This window comes from Astatotilapia calliptera, unplaced genomic scaffold (genome assembly GCF_900246225.1).
Source record: "Astatotilapia calliptera unplaced genomic scaffold, fAstCal1.2 U_scaffold_134, whole genome shotgun sequence".
NCBI classification, from domain to species: Eukaryota; Metazoa; Chordata; class Actinopteri; order Cichliformes; family Cichlidae; genus Astatotilapia; species Astatotilapia calliptera.
In genome coordinates this window covers 10,560-28,095 of record NW_020535657.1, presented here as the reverse complement: position 1 = coordinate 28,095, position 17,536 = coordinate 10,560, and the positions used below count along the sequence as shown (strand labels likewise).

The 17,536-nt window shown below is 37.3% G+C and overlaps 1 protein-coding gene across 1 annotated transcript; it reads left to right on the top strand.

The window, feature by feature from the left end:
* The first annotated feature begins 3,225 nt into the window (after positions 1-3,225).
* LOC113017481 (S-adenosylmethionine synthase-like) lies at positions 3,226-8,185 on the top strand. The gene is made up of 9 exons (XM_026160630.1): positions 3,226-3,616; positions 5,084-5,161; positions 5,563-5,685; positions 5,785-5,897; positions 6,653-6,796; positions 6,906-7,124; positions 7,218-7,400; positions 7,521-7,654; positions 7,734-8,185. Exons 1-9 carry the CDS (start codon positions 3,541-3,543, stop codon positions 7,834-7,836), a joined length of 1,173 nt encoding a protein of 390 aa, XP_026016415.1. The 5' UTR covers positions 3,226-3,540; the 3' UTR covers positions 7,837-8,185.
* Positions 8,186-17,536: the final 9,351 nt, after the last annotated feature.

Sequence of the window (17,536 nt, the reverse complement as noted above, 5' to 3'; positions counted from 1 at the left end):
TTTCAAAGTTCTGTTGTGAAATTATGCTTCATTCTAACATATTCAAGCGTCGGTTTAGTGCAGGTTAGCCCCTTTTTATGTAATTACTAGAAAACTTTTGAAAATATGTTATATAAAACAGGTCACAAGACGCACTATTTACCAGTGTCTGTAAGCTGTCTCATCAATGTATCATATCTATTTCTGGTCATTTTTGCATGGCCTTTGCCTTTTTAAATCGTCTTCGGTGATTCAGAAATAAAGCTGCAATATGGGATACAAGTTGAATATTATTTTAACAATATAACCGTTAGATTAACACAGTGGGTTAGCCTGCGGGGCCTGGATATGTTATGTGTGTAGGTTTTGTATGTCTTGTTTTCACACCAAATTGTGCTTCATTTACAGTTTTTTTTCTTTTTTGCTGTTTCAGCTTTCTTCCCCCACAGTGCAACACAGTAGTGTTTGTGTGCATGTGTGTTCATTTGTGTGTCATTTTTCTGCTGAAAGGACAAGGAATAACTGAAGATTGTGTAGCAGTCAAAGAAAAATAAAGCATTAGTAACACATAAATACTGAAGCCATTCAACCATTAATTCTATTTACTGAGCTCAGGATGTACTTCTCTAATAAAGAGGATCTGGGTGTGAGTTGTGGGAACTGATCATTGAGAGGGAGAATGCTTGCCAAATACTAACAGTAGCTGTGGATTACTGAAGTGGAAATAATAAAGACAAATCTTTAAGTGTGCATCAATGCTGGCTTGCTTGAAGTCACTGGTACAAAAAAGGTAGCCTTAGGCTGAAAGGGAGAGGACAGATACAGGTCGGTTACTTGCCAGATGAAGTAATGGGTAGGACTGCAAACTGAGGGGTAAAGGGAAGCAGGTGTGTGAATGGGTGTGGCTACAGATCATGGGTTAGTGCAGATAAGTGAATCAGGTGACTGGGTGAGGAGCAAAGTCTGATGGCATCTGGTGGACAGATGGAGAAGCTAAAAGAGTGAATACTGAACAGCTAAATCACAGAAGAAACTAATATTACAAGTCTTTGCATCACTAAACATTATGTTTCTTTTCTTTAATATGAAGCATTAAAAAAAGTTGTATCCATGGTCTTAATAGGCTTATCCAGCTACAATCACAATGCAAGCAAGTATTCATAATTAGTTGAGTTACACACAGTAAGAGATTTGAGTAAATTGCCTCTGTGTATTTCTCTTTGGAGCGCATGCTTTTATAGAACCAGTGTTTTGTCTGTAGTTTTATTATTACATGATGAACAATTAATCTAGAAAACGTGGCTCTAGAAAACTTTACATTGGGGGCAAAGAGGTCTAGGCAGTGTCGCACGTCTCTTCAGTGAAGTAGTAAAAATCCCCTTTATGCAAGTGGAGTCAACAAAATATCCACAAAAACACTTTAAAACGATTTATTCTAATATAATCTCTTCTAAGAAAACAAACCCGATTTTTAGGTAGGTAAGTTAAAACAGTTAGTTTTTTAAAGTAACTTTTAAGGACATAAAACTGTAAGTGGGGGGTGGGTTCAGCTGGTGGGCACCTGTAGATCCGCCCCTGCCCTGTTAAGTGGCTCAGTCTAAATATATTCCATATAATTTTAGAAGCTGGGAATGTGTTTTCTAGAAAAGTCTTCATTTGTTAGCCCAAAGCTGTGGTAAAATGATGACAGAGGTCAGTAATTTGCACCAGAGGTACACTTCAACTGTGAGAGACAGAATGTGAAAAGAAAATCCATGAATTCACATGGTAGGATTTGTAAAGACTTTATTCGTAAATTAGGGTGGCAAATAAGTATTTGGTCACCTCAAACATGGAAAATCTCTGGCTCTCACAGACCTGTAACGTCTTCTGTAAGACGCTTTTCTGTCCCCCACTCGTTACCTGTATGAATGGCACCTGTTTGAACCCATCATCTGTATAAAAGACACCTGTCCACAGCCTCAAACAGTCAGACTCCAAACTCCGCCATGGCCAAGACCAAAGAGCTTTGGAAGGACACCAGGAAAAGTATTGTAGACCTGCACCAGACTGGGAAGAGTGAATCTACAATAGGCAAGCAGCTTGGTGTGAAAAAATCAACTGTGGGAGCAATCATCAGAAAATGGAAGACATACAAGACCACTGATAATCTCCCTCGATCTGGGGCTCCACGCAAGATCTCATCCCGTGGGGTCAAAATGATCATGAGAACGGTGAGCAAAGATCCAGAACCACACGGGGGGACCTGGTGAATGACCTGCAGAGAGCTGGGACCAAAGTAACAAAGGTCACCATCAGTAACACACTACAACGGCAGGGAATCAAATCCCGCAGTGCCAGACGTGTTCCGCTGCTGAAGCCAGTGCATGTCCAGGCCCGTCTGAAGTTTGCCAGAGAGCACATGGATGATACAGCAGAGGATTGGGAGAATGTCATGTGGTCAGATGAAACCAAAGTAGAACTTTTTGGTATAAACTCAACTCGTCGTGTTTGGAGGACGAAGAATACTGAGTTGCATCCCAAGAACACCATACCTACTGTGAAGCATGGGGGTGGAAACATCATGCTATGGGGCTGTTTTTCTGCCAAGGGGACAGGACGACTGATCCGTGTTAAGGACAGAATAAATGGGGCCATGTATCGTGAGATTTTGAGCCAAAACCTCCTTCCATCAGTGAGAACTTTGAAAATGAAATGAGGCTGGGTCTTCCAACATGACAATGATCCAAAACACACCGCCCGGGCAACAAAGGAGTGGCTCCGTAAGAAGCATTTGAAAGTCCTGGAGTGGCCTAGCCAGTCTCCAGACCTCAACCCCATAGAAAATCTGTGGCGGGAGTTGAAAGTCCGTGTTGCTCGGCGACAGCCCAAAAACATGACTGCTCTCCAGAAGATCTGCATGGAGGAATGGGCCAAAATACCAGCTACTGTGTGTGCAAACCTGGTAAAGACCTATAGTAAACGTTTGACCTCTGTTATTGCCAACAAAGGTTATGTTACAAAGTATTGAGTTGTATTTTTGTTATTGACCAAATACTTATTTTCCACCCTGATTTACGAATAAATTCTTTACAAATCCTACCATGTGGATTCATGGATTTTTTTTCCACATTCTGTCTCTCACAGTTGAAGTGTACCTCTGGTGCAAATTACTGACCTCTGTCATCATTTTAGGTGGAGTGGGAGTGACAAGTTCAATATAAAAAAGAAAATGCATCCCAACAGTGCCATCTTGAGGCTGCCCGAGCTTGCAAACATTCCTTCTTCAGCCATTACAGCTGTTTGCAGATCCTGAAACGGAAATTACTTCTACGGTGTGCTGATGTATCGTGTTTTCCTGCACGACTACTGATGAAAGGTTTCATCAGTTGCTTTCTGGAGTTTCTAAATCACAGTTATCTTCAACCTTCAGAGTTAATCATTGCTTTATATAATCGGCGCCGGCGAACATCACAGGCAGCTTTCACTTTATAAAGCAAACCTACATCGGTACGATTGCCCTTTGCTTCATTTTGACCCGCTGAATTCAACTTTTCTGCAGCGACTGTCGACGAGCAGAAGATGAACCAAGGTAGCGGAACCCGCAGCGGGAAAACTTTCCTGTTCACGTCGGAGTCTGTTGGAGAAGGACACTCCGGTAGGCTAGTGCTGTACTCATGTCTCACAGTGTAACGAACAATGTCCAGCTAGACATTCACACATGGATGTATCAGAGACACTTGGACATGTCTGGACATGCACACATACATTGTCTGTCCTTGTAACTCACCACAGCCGTGATGTTAGCAAACTACACAAGTGTATGGAAGATCATTTTACTCAAAACTGATATTGGGGGCAAATAATGATGGTCAATTAACACTTCAGTTATTTCCGTTAAATGAGAATATGAATGTTAAAATATTCAAAAATTTATTTTTGCGGCAGAATAATTAAATGTTATATCCTAAATTCAATTTTTTTTAAATATAAATAAAATGAGAACCTTAAATAATTAAGATGTTTTTTATAACTAACACTAGAGCGTGAAATATAATTTAAACCAAAATTGAAATTAAATATGCAAATTGCCAAAAATGTGACATAAAAATTTATTTAAAGTAGTTTTAATATTTAAACAAGATTGAAGCTTCAATACTAAACATACTTTAAACATCTTTGAAAAGAAAGCATGATAATCTCAAAAGGTGGGAGGAGAAAAATATTTATTGGAAAAGTTCAGCATTTTAGAAAATATGTTAAGTGGTTTTCTTGGTATGATTAAGTATACAATTATGATGCAAACTAAGTAGCTTGTAGAATCGCCTTTATTAGTAGTGACTTGAAATAATCTATGACTTAATTTTTCATCATTGTGGAGGAATTTTGACCCACACTTCTTTAATACATCGCTTAGTAAAAATAAACATTGTATGCACACGGGTGTTCACTGCTCGTAGACCCAAATTACACCTTTCTTGGCTGCTACTTCGAAGCACATCTGTCCTGCGTGCTGCACAACAACATTGAATATTTAGTATTTACTGCTGTTTACACTTAGCTAGATTAATGCGATGGTGTTGTGTTTAGTATGTTGCTTTGTTTTGGGGGTTTTTTTGTCTTTTTTTGCTTGTTTTCTATTCTTCTCTCAACAGGTGATCCAGGAGATTTTTATTTTTTTTCTCCCCCCCCTTTCTCACTGTCCCTCTCCCCTTCTGTTTTTCCTTTCCTTCCTCTTTCTTTCTCCCTTTCCTATCTCTCACTCATGTCTGTCCCGTCTGTAACATCTGAAAATAAAATATAATAAATAATAAAAACAAAGATCGACCAAATGGACCAATACGGCAATGCCACGATGATCCATTTGGCAAAGTAAATCCATTGGGTATCCTTGTTGGTCTTCAGACAACAATTCTGATGGCTAAAGAACCAAATGGGACAGGCGAAATTTAAAAAAAAAAAAAAGTAAAAATAAACATTGTTATCATATTTTATATATTATTATCCTTCTACAACATATCAGGATTCAAATTGAATACAAATCTGCAGAATGTATTTATTTTATTTCACTTTACTTTATTGTTGCCCAATTAGAATTTTTTACATACTGATTTTGTGTTCACAGATAAAATGTGTGATCAGATTAGTGATGCTGTGCTCGATGCGTACCTAAGTCAAGACCCTGACTCTAAAGTGGCCTGTGGTAAGTTTCCAGTTTTATTAGATTGCCGTGATAACGTTTTCACTACTTAGTAAGATTTCCGTCAGGAATTCAACACAGAAATTCCAAATCATCTGCTATTGTTATGTGAACGATGAGAGTTGTTGGTGGAGTATGGAGCATGGATCGTGGTGTGTCAGAACTAATAGTACTAACAGATCTTTAGAGTGAATAAAGTTCAATTAGTTTTGAATGTAGCTGCAAAGGTAGGCTAATTTGGTAACTAATAATTAAACAGTGTTTGCCTTTTAGATCAAAGTTCAGGTCAGCATTTTTCTTCTGGGTTCCTCTTGGATGACGAAATAAATGCAGTTTCAGATAACAAACCATCTTCTTCCTCTCTTCCTGAGACTCGCTCACAGTATTCGTTTCAATTTTTACAGAATGTGTGGCAAAGACTGGCATGATTTTACTAGTTGGAGAAGTAACATCCAAAGCCACGGTAGACCTCCAGACAGTTGTGCGAAACACCGTTAAGAAGATTGGCTATGATGACTCCTCAAAAGGTAAACTATGGATGAAATTGGTATTCTTTTGATTACGTGGTTTTACAGAAAGTCAGAGTCAAAGAGTGTTGCTGATATTTTTTCAACTGTGATGTGCAGGCTTTGACTACAAGACCTGCAATGTACTAGTGGCTCTGGAGCCGCAGTGTGCGGAGATCTCAGACTGTGTGTTCGAAGGCAGGGATCAGGAGGATATCGGTGCAGGGGACCAGGTTCAGTATTTGATTTTCAGCCACCATGTTTGAATAAGTATTTTGGAGTTGGGGCTAGGATTAGGAGGCCAATAATAAACACATTAATCCTTTTTTTATGTTTTTGGTTCAGCAGCAAAGGCATAGGAAATTCATAAATCAACAATTTTGTAATTTAAAGATGAAAATATTGAAAAAAGTCATAATTCTGATTGTAACTCTTTTGACATTCAAATACTGAAAACTACCCATAAGAAACGACGTCACAACTTTCATACATATTTTTGTGTAACTCTTACTGTCTCTGATCTCTTTAATGAAGTAGAACTATTTCTTCCCAAGTAAATTATTATTTACATTTTTTTGCTATAATATTCATAAAAGATTAATGTGTGTGTGTGTGTGTGTGTGTATATCATGTAACCACAAGGAATTTCCAGTTTTTCAGAAATCGTGAATAAACTGATGATTGGCGCTACTCCCTCGCCTCCCTTTAGAATTTTTAAATGGTGTATTCACCGAAGGACTGTTTGAAAAACTTGATTTTTAGCACTAAATAAAAAATATGGGAAAAGGGGGTCAAGGCATTACCTTCACTACAGGGTTTCATTTACTTGGAATGACTGTGTAAGCTTATTTGTTGAGATATTCAAGTGGCAAACCAAGCAACAACTTATTTGCAAAACACTTCATATTTTTCAGAGACATAATTTGTAAATATTTGCAATTAAAGATTTAAATACAAACTGTTATGTAACTGGCCTTTCACCCTTAAGGGCTTGATGTTTGGCTATGCCACGGATGAGACTGAGGAGTGCATGCCGTTGACCCTGCTTCTGGCTCATAAACTAAACTACAGGATGAAGGAGCTGTCGCGGAATGGAGACTGTCCTTGGATACAGCCAGACTCCAAATCACAGGTAAGCTTTTTCACAAGGAAAATCTTGCACACTTCATCTTTTTTGTGTTTTTCCTTTAATATTATGGATGAAACTATACCCTCTCTGCTTTTTGGTTTCTCTTCTGTAGGTCACCGTGGAGTATCGAGACAACATGGGAGCCATGGAGCCCCTGCGTGTCCACACTGTGGTGATCTCAGTACAGCACAGTCCTGACATCACCCTGGAGGAGATCAGATGCAACCTAATGGAGAAGGTGGTGAAGGCTGTCATTCCTGCCAAGTACCTGGATGATAACACCATCTACCATCTGCTGCCGAGTGGGAAATTCCTTTTTGGGGGTCCACAGGTTAGGAATGACTAAAGCCTGTAGTAAATTGTGATTTTCATCCGATGTGAGGGCATGAATGATATGCCTTTGACGTGTTTTATACATCAACAGGGAGATGCGGGACTCACAGGACGTAAAATCATAGTGGATACCTACGGAGGATGGGGTGGGCACGGAGGAGGGGCTTTCTCTGGAAAGGACTATTCCAAAGTAGATCGGTCTGGAGCTTATGCAGCACGTTGGGTAGCCAAGTCACTTGTCAAGGCTGGACTGTGCAGGCGAGCTCTCGTTCAGGTGACAATCGAATGGCATTAAGGGGATCAACGTGTAAAGAAAGTATTTCACTCTTTATTCGCATCACTGTTTTTGTGTCTAACGTGTGATAATTGGTGTCCACTCTGCCATGCTCTTAAGATCTCCTATGCTATTGGTGTGAGCCATCCACTCTCCATCTCAGTGTTTCACTACGGCACATCTAACAGAGACGAAGACGAGCTGCTGCAGATCGTACAGAAGAACTTTGATCTGAGGCCTGGAGTGATTGTGAAGTATGTGCAGTTTGTCCTAGTTGCATCTGATAAAGATAAGAGATTCTTTTATTAACAGTGTAGCACTTCGCTTTTACAGAGAGCTGGGACTGAAGAAGCCAATTTACCAGGCCACTGCCTGCTACGGTCATTTTGGCAGGAAGGAGTTCCCTTGGGAAAAGCCGAAGACTCTGGTGTTTTGAGTTTAGTGTTGAGTGTTTTCTAGTTGTGTCCTAGTAAAGTCCGCTTAGTGTCACATAATCAATAATGTCTAAATTCACCTGTTTAAATGTCTTCTCTCTGTTTAAGTGTCTCCTCATTTCTGGCTTCAAACTGCAAAAGCCGTGGCCACCACCTTTTATAACAAAGATTAATTACTATTTTTTTAATTAGAAAAAAGCAACACATTGATGTATTGTTGTATGATGGTTACTGTAAAACATCTGAAGATAAGTGTCACTTTTATACACACTGTCAAAATTCAGAATCTATATCTGTACTATACATTTATTGATTAAAAGGCTGCAATAAAAACAGACTTTTATTATAATATCATGTAACACTAATACACTAATTTGAAATACTTCAAAGATGGAGTGACCAATAAAGTATGATCTGTATCATGTAACCACCCACAAATATATACAGATACTAACCAGTCTACATATTCACTCTAAAAAAATATTGCTTTGGCTCTACCAAGTGGACATGAACATCCATCTACTTTTTCCACTTACCCAACTCCAGGTGAACTTATCCCCGACATAGGGAGACAGCCATTCACAGTCCCATTAACACCTATGTGCACGTCTTTGGACTGTAAGAGGAAGCTCGAGAAAGCATGCAGGGAAGAGGGTGAACATGCAAACTCTACACAGGAAGGCCCCAGCTGGCTCCTGGAGTCAAACCAGAACCTTCTTACTTCTTACTTAGTCCACAGTACCAACTGCCGAGCTGTCCTGGTTATGAACAGTCAAACAATCGTTTTAAGATGCATGGTGAGAACAAACAGTACACTGGCAAGGAGACGTTTATTATACCCGTTGCTAAATTCCACGAATGGACTGATAGTGATGTTCTGCAGATGCCATGCCTGGAGATGGCGCTGTTGCATCATGTGTGTGGTGGATTGACCCTTTGGCCTTGTAGCCACTCTGCTTGGTGAGTAATGTCCCCCAGAGGACATTCTTCTTGTTGATGCAAAAACATGACATACACCCACAGAGTGAACACTTACATCGGGTGTTTCCATGAAAGTGCAGCGCACAGAGAGATGAATAATACCACCATGTTGTCAGATTTCAGTCCAGAGGGGGAGTGAGTTGGAAATGTGGGGAAAAGAGAAATACATTCATTTAGTGATACTGACTTTTAAGTTCATGCAAAACGCCCTACATTTTACCATGCAGCTAAAGAACAGCCAGTTTGCAGCAAACTGGATGAATTTAATGGTTGGGAAGTGTAAAAGCTGAAACTTGTGTTTTTTATGATCACTGTGCCAAAAAGTATGTGAAAGGAAATCAGTCCAGCGAGGTGTGCAGAGGCATGAAGCAGCCACTCTGTCCTCAAGTACAGCCTTGTTTATCTAATGTGTCATCCATGCTAATGGAGAGAACAGGAGGATACTGGGTAACTCGTTATATTAAACCTTTTAAAACAATTAGACTATCATATTTAAAGGAACATAAATCACAATCTTAATATTCTGTAAATGTTAGCTTAAAAATCACAGAAATATGTCCTCTTGTAAAACAATTTATCTGAAAAGGACATCTTTATCTTTATATCGTCAATACAAAATTATACAATATTTATAATCATGGAGCTAAATTAATTTGCTGAAATCTAGATTTACATATATTGGATTTATTTATTTAGTAGTTTTTTGTTAGACAGAAGGACATAAAAACACTAACAGCTGCAATAAGCCAGGTTTTATGCATTGTGTAAACAGCTGATTCTACCTCATTGCAACATGAGAATTTTGCATAACACACTCTAAATACAGTGTTTAACTTTTCTTTTTATACTAAAAATTTATAATTAATCTTTTGCACTCAGTTTTTAGCTGTGTTGAAACATTAAACTAACAGGTATTGGTAATATGACTGTATTTAGCATTTGTGGTATTATTTTGTCACAAGATTTTTTACTATTGAGTTTAGTTCAGTGGTATATGCTTAAATCATTTTATTTCTGTTAAATCACTAACAAAAATCCTATTCAGTATATAAAAAACATTTATTGTATTTTGTATTATACTGTAAATGGTTTTTAGTCTAAACCTTAATAGTGGAAGTACTATATTGGTAAAGGTTACACTCACATGTGCAAAAGAATTCTTGTGATTTCCCTTTGATATATTTCAGAGGTGTTAAAACGACCGACTTTAGCCTTTATGCACCTATAACACCTTATAGCATTTTTCATTTAATTTCATAGCAATAACATCTAATTTGTATCCACAGCACTTGAATATTACTGACACTTTATTTGGCACATCTTGCTAATACTCTTTTACTCTAATACGCTTTTTATTTTTAGAGGTGGCCATCTGATGTTGGTCCATGTTGACATGATAACATCACTCATTTGCTGCAGATTGTGCCAGTGGATCAGCCATGCTGTGTTCAGAGTCACTTAAATCACCATTCTTCCTCATTCTGCTGTTTGATTAGAACTTGACCATGGTTGCATACCTGAATGTGTTGCTTTCATATGATTGAGTCATTAATATTTGCATTAACAAGGAGCTGAACAAGTATACCTTATATAGTGAGTATACAAAGAGCTTACATTTCTAATCAAGATCATGTCAACACTTATTAATGCCACTGATTCTATGAACATCCTTTAAGTTGTAATTTCAGACTGCTTTCTGTATAAATCAGCTTCCACACACTTCACATATTTTCCAGGCATTTCTCATACGCATGAACAAATGAAATGGAACAAACGCATTTCATTTTTGCAGCAGCTGAAGATAATGTATTTTAAAAAGAAAGACCTACACTGTGCTTTTATTATGAAATCTCACCTTCGTTATCACATTTTACCACTCCGTCCTTCTTAACAAGAGAGACACATTTGTGTGAGACTTACTCTGTCAAAGAAATTATTCATAGTTTTCAATCAGCAGTTCGTCAGTGTTTAACAGTAATTGAATTTTGATATGGGGGCAATTATTCATCATTTAAGGTTATTTGCATTAATTTGGAATATTAATGGGTTCTTTCGGGGTGAAAGAGGAGATGAGTATTTGGTCACAGAGGAGCTACACCACTCCAGGCAGCACATGGGAGAAGTTTGCCTTAAATTCTTTCTATCAGACAGGTTCTGTAAGACGTGATTAATTATGTTAAAAAGTTGTTGTTGTTTTTTTAACCTGAGCTGTTGTCATTTTCTAACCCTAACTAAACTGAAATATAAAATATATTTTAAAACCCCGAAGGCTAAGTTCTCCTTGCCTTCAGGTCCAGGTCACTCAACACTGCTACTATCTGCAGATTGTTTTTCCTTGAAAATAATTATTCAGAAAATTAAGTCTTTCTGGGAACAGGCCCAGAAGAGCTTAAGAAAATCATTCAGTGTTTCTCGATATCTTCTCAGAATTAGAATTCATTATTTATTTATTTTTATAAAATGTTCTGGATATTTTCCTCCAATGAAGGACATATATGTTGTCATAGTTACCATTTCCTTTAAGCTCATGCTCAATGATTGCTCAGCATCTACAAGATGACCTGCTATTATTATTATTTTTTTTTTTAAATAACAAAATTTGTGTCTCTGTTGCATAGGCAGTGGTTTGAGGCCTGGCTGTGGTTTCTCCAGATAGTCACTTTGTGTTCTTTAAATTGGTCAATAATGACCAGGAGCTGGACCTCCTCACCGTGTTTTATCTAAAAACAGACATAGCCGTTATAGCATCCCGCACAGGATTTTGAGCTTCCGTTTTTGAACTATAGACTGCATTTTAATATGACGCTCTACTGGGTTTGACTGACTTTTGAAGCAGCCTCAAGTGGCACCCAGAGGAACTGCAGCTTTTCACAGTACTTCTGCCTTGGTTTAATCTTTCAGCTTTGCAGTTTCCCCTTGAATAAGCTGAGTCTCGCTTAGTGGTTATAACAAAAGTTAAATGCTTTTCAGCATTCGGTTTTGCGTTACTGAATTCATAATAGTAGTAATTTTTAATTCCAGCCCCACTAATACTAACATTTGCATTCAGCACAGAGGTATGTTTTGAGTTTTGCAGAAAACTTAGCATGGCTGTAGACTCTCTCTCTCTCTCTTCCCTTCTTTTTCGATTTCCCTCCAAGTAGCAGATGATAAGAGGTAATCCTATGGTGCTACATTTTCCCCTCAAATTTCAAGTGTAATGAGATTTTTCGGACTGGGCACACAGCAAGGTTACAGTATAAGGACAGCAGCTGTGAGGGTGTGAGATAAGAACAGATTGGCTTGGTGATAGAAGAGACGAGACGATTTCAGTCTGGAATAGCTGATTTTCTGATTCAGAGCTCAGAGCTCTTTGATTGTTTTGACAACCTGCTAAGATATTCAGGAGAAGGACCGCTACAGCTCATGAAATTTGCAGATCCTGATTGACTGTAGGATATTTTCATAGAGGCCATCCATATGTATGGTGCGTGTGTGCGTGTGTGTGTGTGTGTGTGTGTGTGTGTGTGTGTGTGTGTTGGCATATGTGGACCGGTTTAAGCTGAGCTGGATTTCTTTCTCAGCTGGTCTCTTATAGGATTTTCAAAAGGATGGGAAGACTTCTCCATCCATCTCTCTCTCACACACATTAAGCAGACACACAGATTTTGTATATTTTTTTTAAAGACCCCTCTGTCTGGTTATACTTGACTTTACTTGGTCTTTGCACATTGTGACAAGACGCCAGAGGCTTTTCTACGAGTGTGAATTTGCTTAATTGACCACACAGGGCTCTAGTAGGATTCTATAGAAGCCAGGAAGCCATGAGTTCCAGTATCCAAATACCACCACAGTAGCTCACAAAATGAAAATATAAGTTTAAAAGTTAACATTGTGGCAAATTTATTGCAAAGCCAGCCAAATATCACCCCCCCCCCCCCCCCCAAACAAACAAAATACAACAGAAAAACCCTGTAAACGTGGATATTATTTTTTTACAAGAAACTCACTTGAAAAATGCGGCTCACAATAAACTTAAATGTAGATGGATAAATCAGGTGTACTACTCAACACTTTCCGCCAAAACTAGAGGGGTAGCTATCTTAATCAAGAAAGATACCCCGTTCAAACATAACTCCACTATAGTTGATAAGAATGGGAGATATGTATTAGTGACTGGGGAGCTGCATACTACTCCAATTATTCTACTGAATGTCTATGGGCCCAACCATGACGATCCAGAATTCTATAGAAAGGTCTTCAGCTTAATTCCGGATATACCCAACAGTAATTTAATAATTGGAGGTGACTTTAACCTAGTATTAGACCCATATTTGGATAAATCCTTGACCAAAAAAATCACACCGTGTAAAAGCAGTAACTTTATTAAAACATATATGAAGAATATGAATATCTGTGATGTGTGGAGAATTTTAAATCCATCAGGTAGAGAGTATTCTTTCCACTCCCACGTACACAATAGTTATTCAAGGATTGATTATTTTTTGGTGGATGGAAAAATGCTCCCCCTAACTCGAAATGCAACCTATCATAATATTATTATCTCTGATCACTGCCCCGTTACTTGCTCCTTTGCACTTAGTAACCCCATTAAAACATACAGAAATTGGAGATTTGACCCACAATTACTGAACGATTTAGAATTTAAACAATATATAAACTCTCAGATGTCTTTATTCTTTGATATAAACGATAATGCTGAGACCTCTCCAGATATACTATGGGAAACGTTTAAAGCTTATATCAGGGGGTTTATAATATCATATCAAGCGTCACGGAACAAAAGGAATAAATTAGAACAGCTAAATTTAGAAAAAAGAATCCACGAACTAGACGTCAATAATGCAATGGCTCCTTCTTTAGATAAGTATAATACTATTTGTGCACTAAAATATAAACTAAACCAAATATTATCTATTAATATTAATAGAACTCTCACTTTTGTGAGACAGAACTATTTTGAATTTGGGGATAAACCCCATAAGTTGCTAGCCAGACAACTAAAGAAACTAGAAAATGATAGAGCGATTCATAAAATCAGAACAAGTAACGGAAATCTGGTCACATCACACAAAGATATTAACGATAACTTTAGACAGTTTTATGAATCCCTCTATACTTCTCATCCCACTGCAGGGCCTAATGAAATGCAGGAATTTTTAGATAAATGTGATCTTCCTGTGTTAGACCAGACAAATGCCAATATTTTGAACGCTAAGATCACAATTGAAGAAATTACAAAATCTATCGGATTACTAAAAAACAACAAGAGTCCAGGCCCTGATGGGTTAGGGAATGAGTTTTATAAATACTTTAAGATCAAATTAAGTCCATATCTATTTAAATTATATAACCATGCATACAAAATGAGCACCCTACCTCCAACATTGAATGAAGCAACTATTATAGTACTTCCAAAAAAAGGCAAAGCATTGGAGGAAGTGGGATCATATAGACCTATTTCTCTATTAAATTCTGATCAAAAAATTCTGGCTAAAATACTAGCGAGTAGACTTAATACAGTAATAGATAAATTGGTGCATTCAGACCAAACAGGTTTCATTCCAAACAGGAGTTCTTTTAATAATCTTCGACGTCTATTTAATATAATCTATTCCCCCAAGGTACAACAGGACCTACTTGTACTTAGCTTGGATGCCGAAAAGGCATTCGATCATGTGGAGTGGTCCTACCTCTTTGCAGTCCTAGAAAAATTTCAACTGGGACAAGATTTCATCTCTTGGATAAAACTACTTTACAATAATCCCACAGCCAGAATTCTTACAAATCAGACATTATCAACTCAGTTTAAACTCAGCAGAGGTACAAGACAAGGATGCGCTCTTAGTCCATTATTATTTGCCCTGGCTTTGGAACCCTTAGCACAGACAATTCGAACCCATATGGATATACACGGTTATGATACAACATACACTTCTAATTCTATATCGCTCTATGCTGACGACATATTATTATACATAACAAAACCATTAATATCTCTCCCAGCAATTCTCTCCGTGATTGATAAATTCAGTACTTTCGCAGGCTACAAGATTAACTGGGGAAAAAGCGAAATACTGCCCATTAAATTAGAGAATAAACAATGGCTTACATCTTTCCCATTTAAAATAACCTATGAAAAAATCACTTACTTGGGCATTACAATACCAAAAAAACACAGCTCCCTAATGAAAGAGAATTTTCTTCCCTTACTGGAGAAACTTAAAAATAACATTCAGTACTGGAGGACACTTCCTATTTCTTTAATAGGGAGAGTGAATTCAATAAGAATGGTATTCCTCCCGCAGTATTTGTATCTGGTTCAAAACATCCCAATTTTCTTGCCCAAATCTTTTTTTAAAAAGATGGACGCCATCATTATGCCATTTATATGGAATTATAAAACACATAGAATAAAAAAAGACCACTTATGCAAACATAGATCCCTTGGTGGACTTACACTACCTAACTTTATGTACTACTACTGGGCATCAAATTTAAGAATAATTTCCCTTCTATTGGATGACACAGCAATACTCCCTAACGGCTTACAGATGGAGCGGGAGGATTGCCTTCCTTACTGTGTTGGTGGAATACTACTCTCTCCTATTCTTTTGACAAACTCATATTACAATTCGAATCCAGTGATTTATAATACCGTACAAATTTGGAGACAAATAATTAAGCACTTCAAATTGAAAAAACTATCAATGTGTACATCCATTACAGCTAACCCCTCTTTCCTTCCATCATGTGTAGACGGAGCTTTCAATATATGGCAGGAATTGGGAATTTGTAAATTAAAAGATTTATACCTAAATGATACTTTTATGTCATTCCAACATTTAAAAGATAGATTTGGATTGCCTCACAGTCATTTTTTTAGATATCTTCAACTAAGAGACTATATCCGTACATACCTGCCACAATTTGAAAACATATCGTCCGATCCTTTGGACAGATGTCTTAGTGATGGAAGGGGGTTTGAACAGAGAATTTCATTATTTTATAATTCAATACAGGAGATGAGTATACCTTCAACTACTTCAATCAAAGAGGAGTGGGAAAAAGATTTTGGGACTCTCCTATCAGAAGATTTCTGGCAGGAGGCCTTACACAACATAAATACGCCTTTTATTAATTCCCGTCACTGTTTAATTCAGTACAAAATTATACACAGACTACACTATTCAAGGGAAAAACTTCACAAAATGTATCCAGAGTGTTCCCCCCTCTGTGAAAAATGCAAGATACACTATGGAAATCTGTTACATTGTTTTGCACTATGTCCAAGGCTTCAGGGTTTTTGGTATGATATTTTTACTTATATGTCTAATATTTTTAAAAGTAAGATTGAACCAAATCCGACAGTAATCATCTTTGGGATTTCCAACGAAACACAAAATTTACAACACTCTCAAAAAAGGTTTATGGCATATGCTTTGATTATTGCAAAGAAATTGATCCTGCAGCTTTGGAAAGGCAATGAGACTCCTGTATTAAAAATGTGGCTTACTGAACTTATAAACACTCTTCACCTTGAAAAAATAAGATATAGTATGAATGACAATGTAAAAGAGTTTGAATTAATCTGGCACCCTTTACTCATATACCTTGGGAAAATATAAAACTTTGTTTACTTGTTTCTCTTCCCTTTTGCCGACAGCCGGGGTATTGGGACCCCTTATGGGTGACTGCGGGTTTTTTTTTTTTTTTTTTTTTTTTTTTTTGTTGGTGTTGTTTAATTATTTGCCTTGTTAGTTTAGAAAAAAAGGAGCATAAGTTATGTTATGTCAATTTGTAAAAACTACAATCATGATACTTGCTCTCAATAAAAATATTTGAAACAGAAAAACCCTGTAAACATAACATTGATTAAGAGATAATTGTTAATACCACTTTATTAAGGTAAACATCTTAGCAAATAATTGTATTTTTATACTTGCAGTAGTTTATGTCTAATAGTCAGAGAAGCACTTAAATAGCACTACAGAAGAAGTGCAAGCATACAGGGAGTAACATTTTTAAAGTTGAAAGGTAATTTCAAATGCAAAATGTCTAATTGATCAGCAAATTTCGGCAAACACACTACACAAACACAATGTGTGCAGTTTGTCACACATCATGTCTGCTAGCTAAAGTTATGGCTGCTGTTGTTTCCCAGGGAGAAAAAAGAATCCGAGGTTTCTAAATATAAAGAAAGACAGAAGAGGAGAAGAAAAGAGGAAATTATTTTTAAAGGTAAACACCCTTCAGTAACATTTGATAAACTAGGAATTTAAAGCTTACATGTCCTCATTGATTTTAAAGGTTTTTGAACGTATATCTACACATGATGTGTTGCTGAAGGGTTTTTTTTCATATTGTGAAATGTTTTGCAAAACAAATCGAAGTATTTGGACTCTGTGTTATTCATAGGTTGCATGAATATACTAGGCAGTTTAGTGCAGGCCAAACAGGTTGGTTTGGACTGCATTGTACTTTGTACTTTGGTTGCATTATGCTGGTCTAGTACAGAGAAGATGTGGTATTCATAATCAATGTTAGCTTACATTAGGAGTAGCAGACATATAATTTGAATGTAAGCTGATGATGTTGGTTAGAGTCACTCACTGAATTCCACCTTTGCACTAGCTTTATACTAGGGTTTGGAAAGCAGTCATGATATAGCTCATGTATTGCCAGCTTATAGATTGTTAAATTCAGTTGGCTAAATCCACA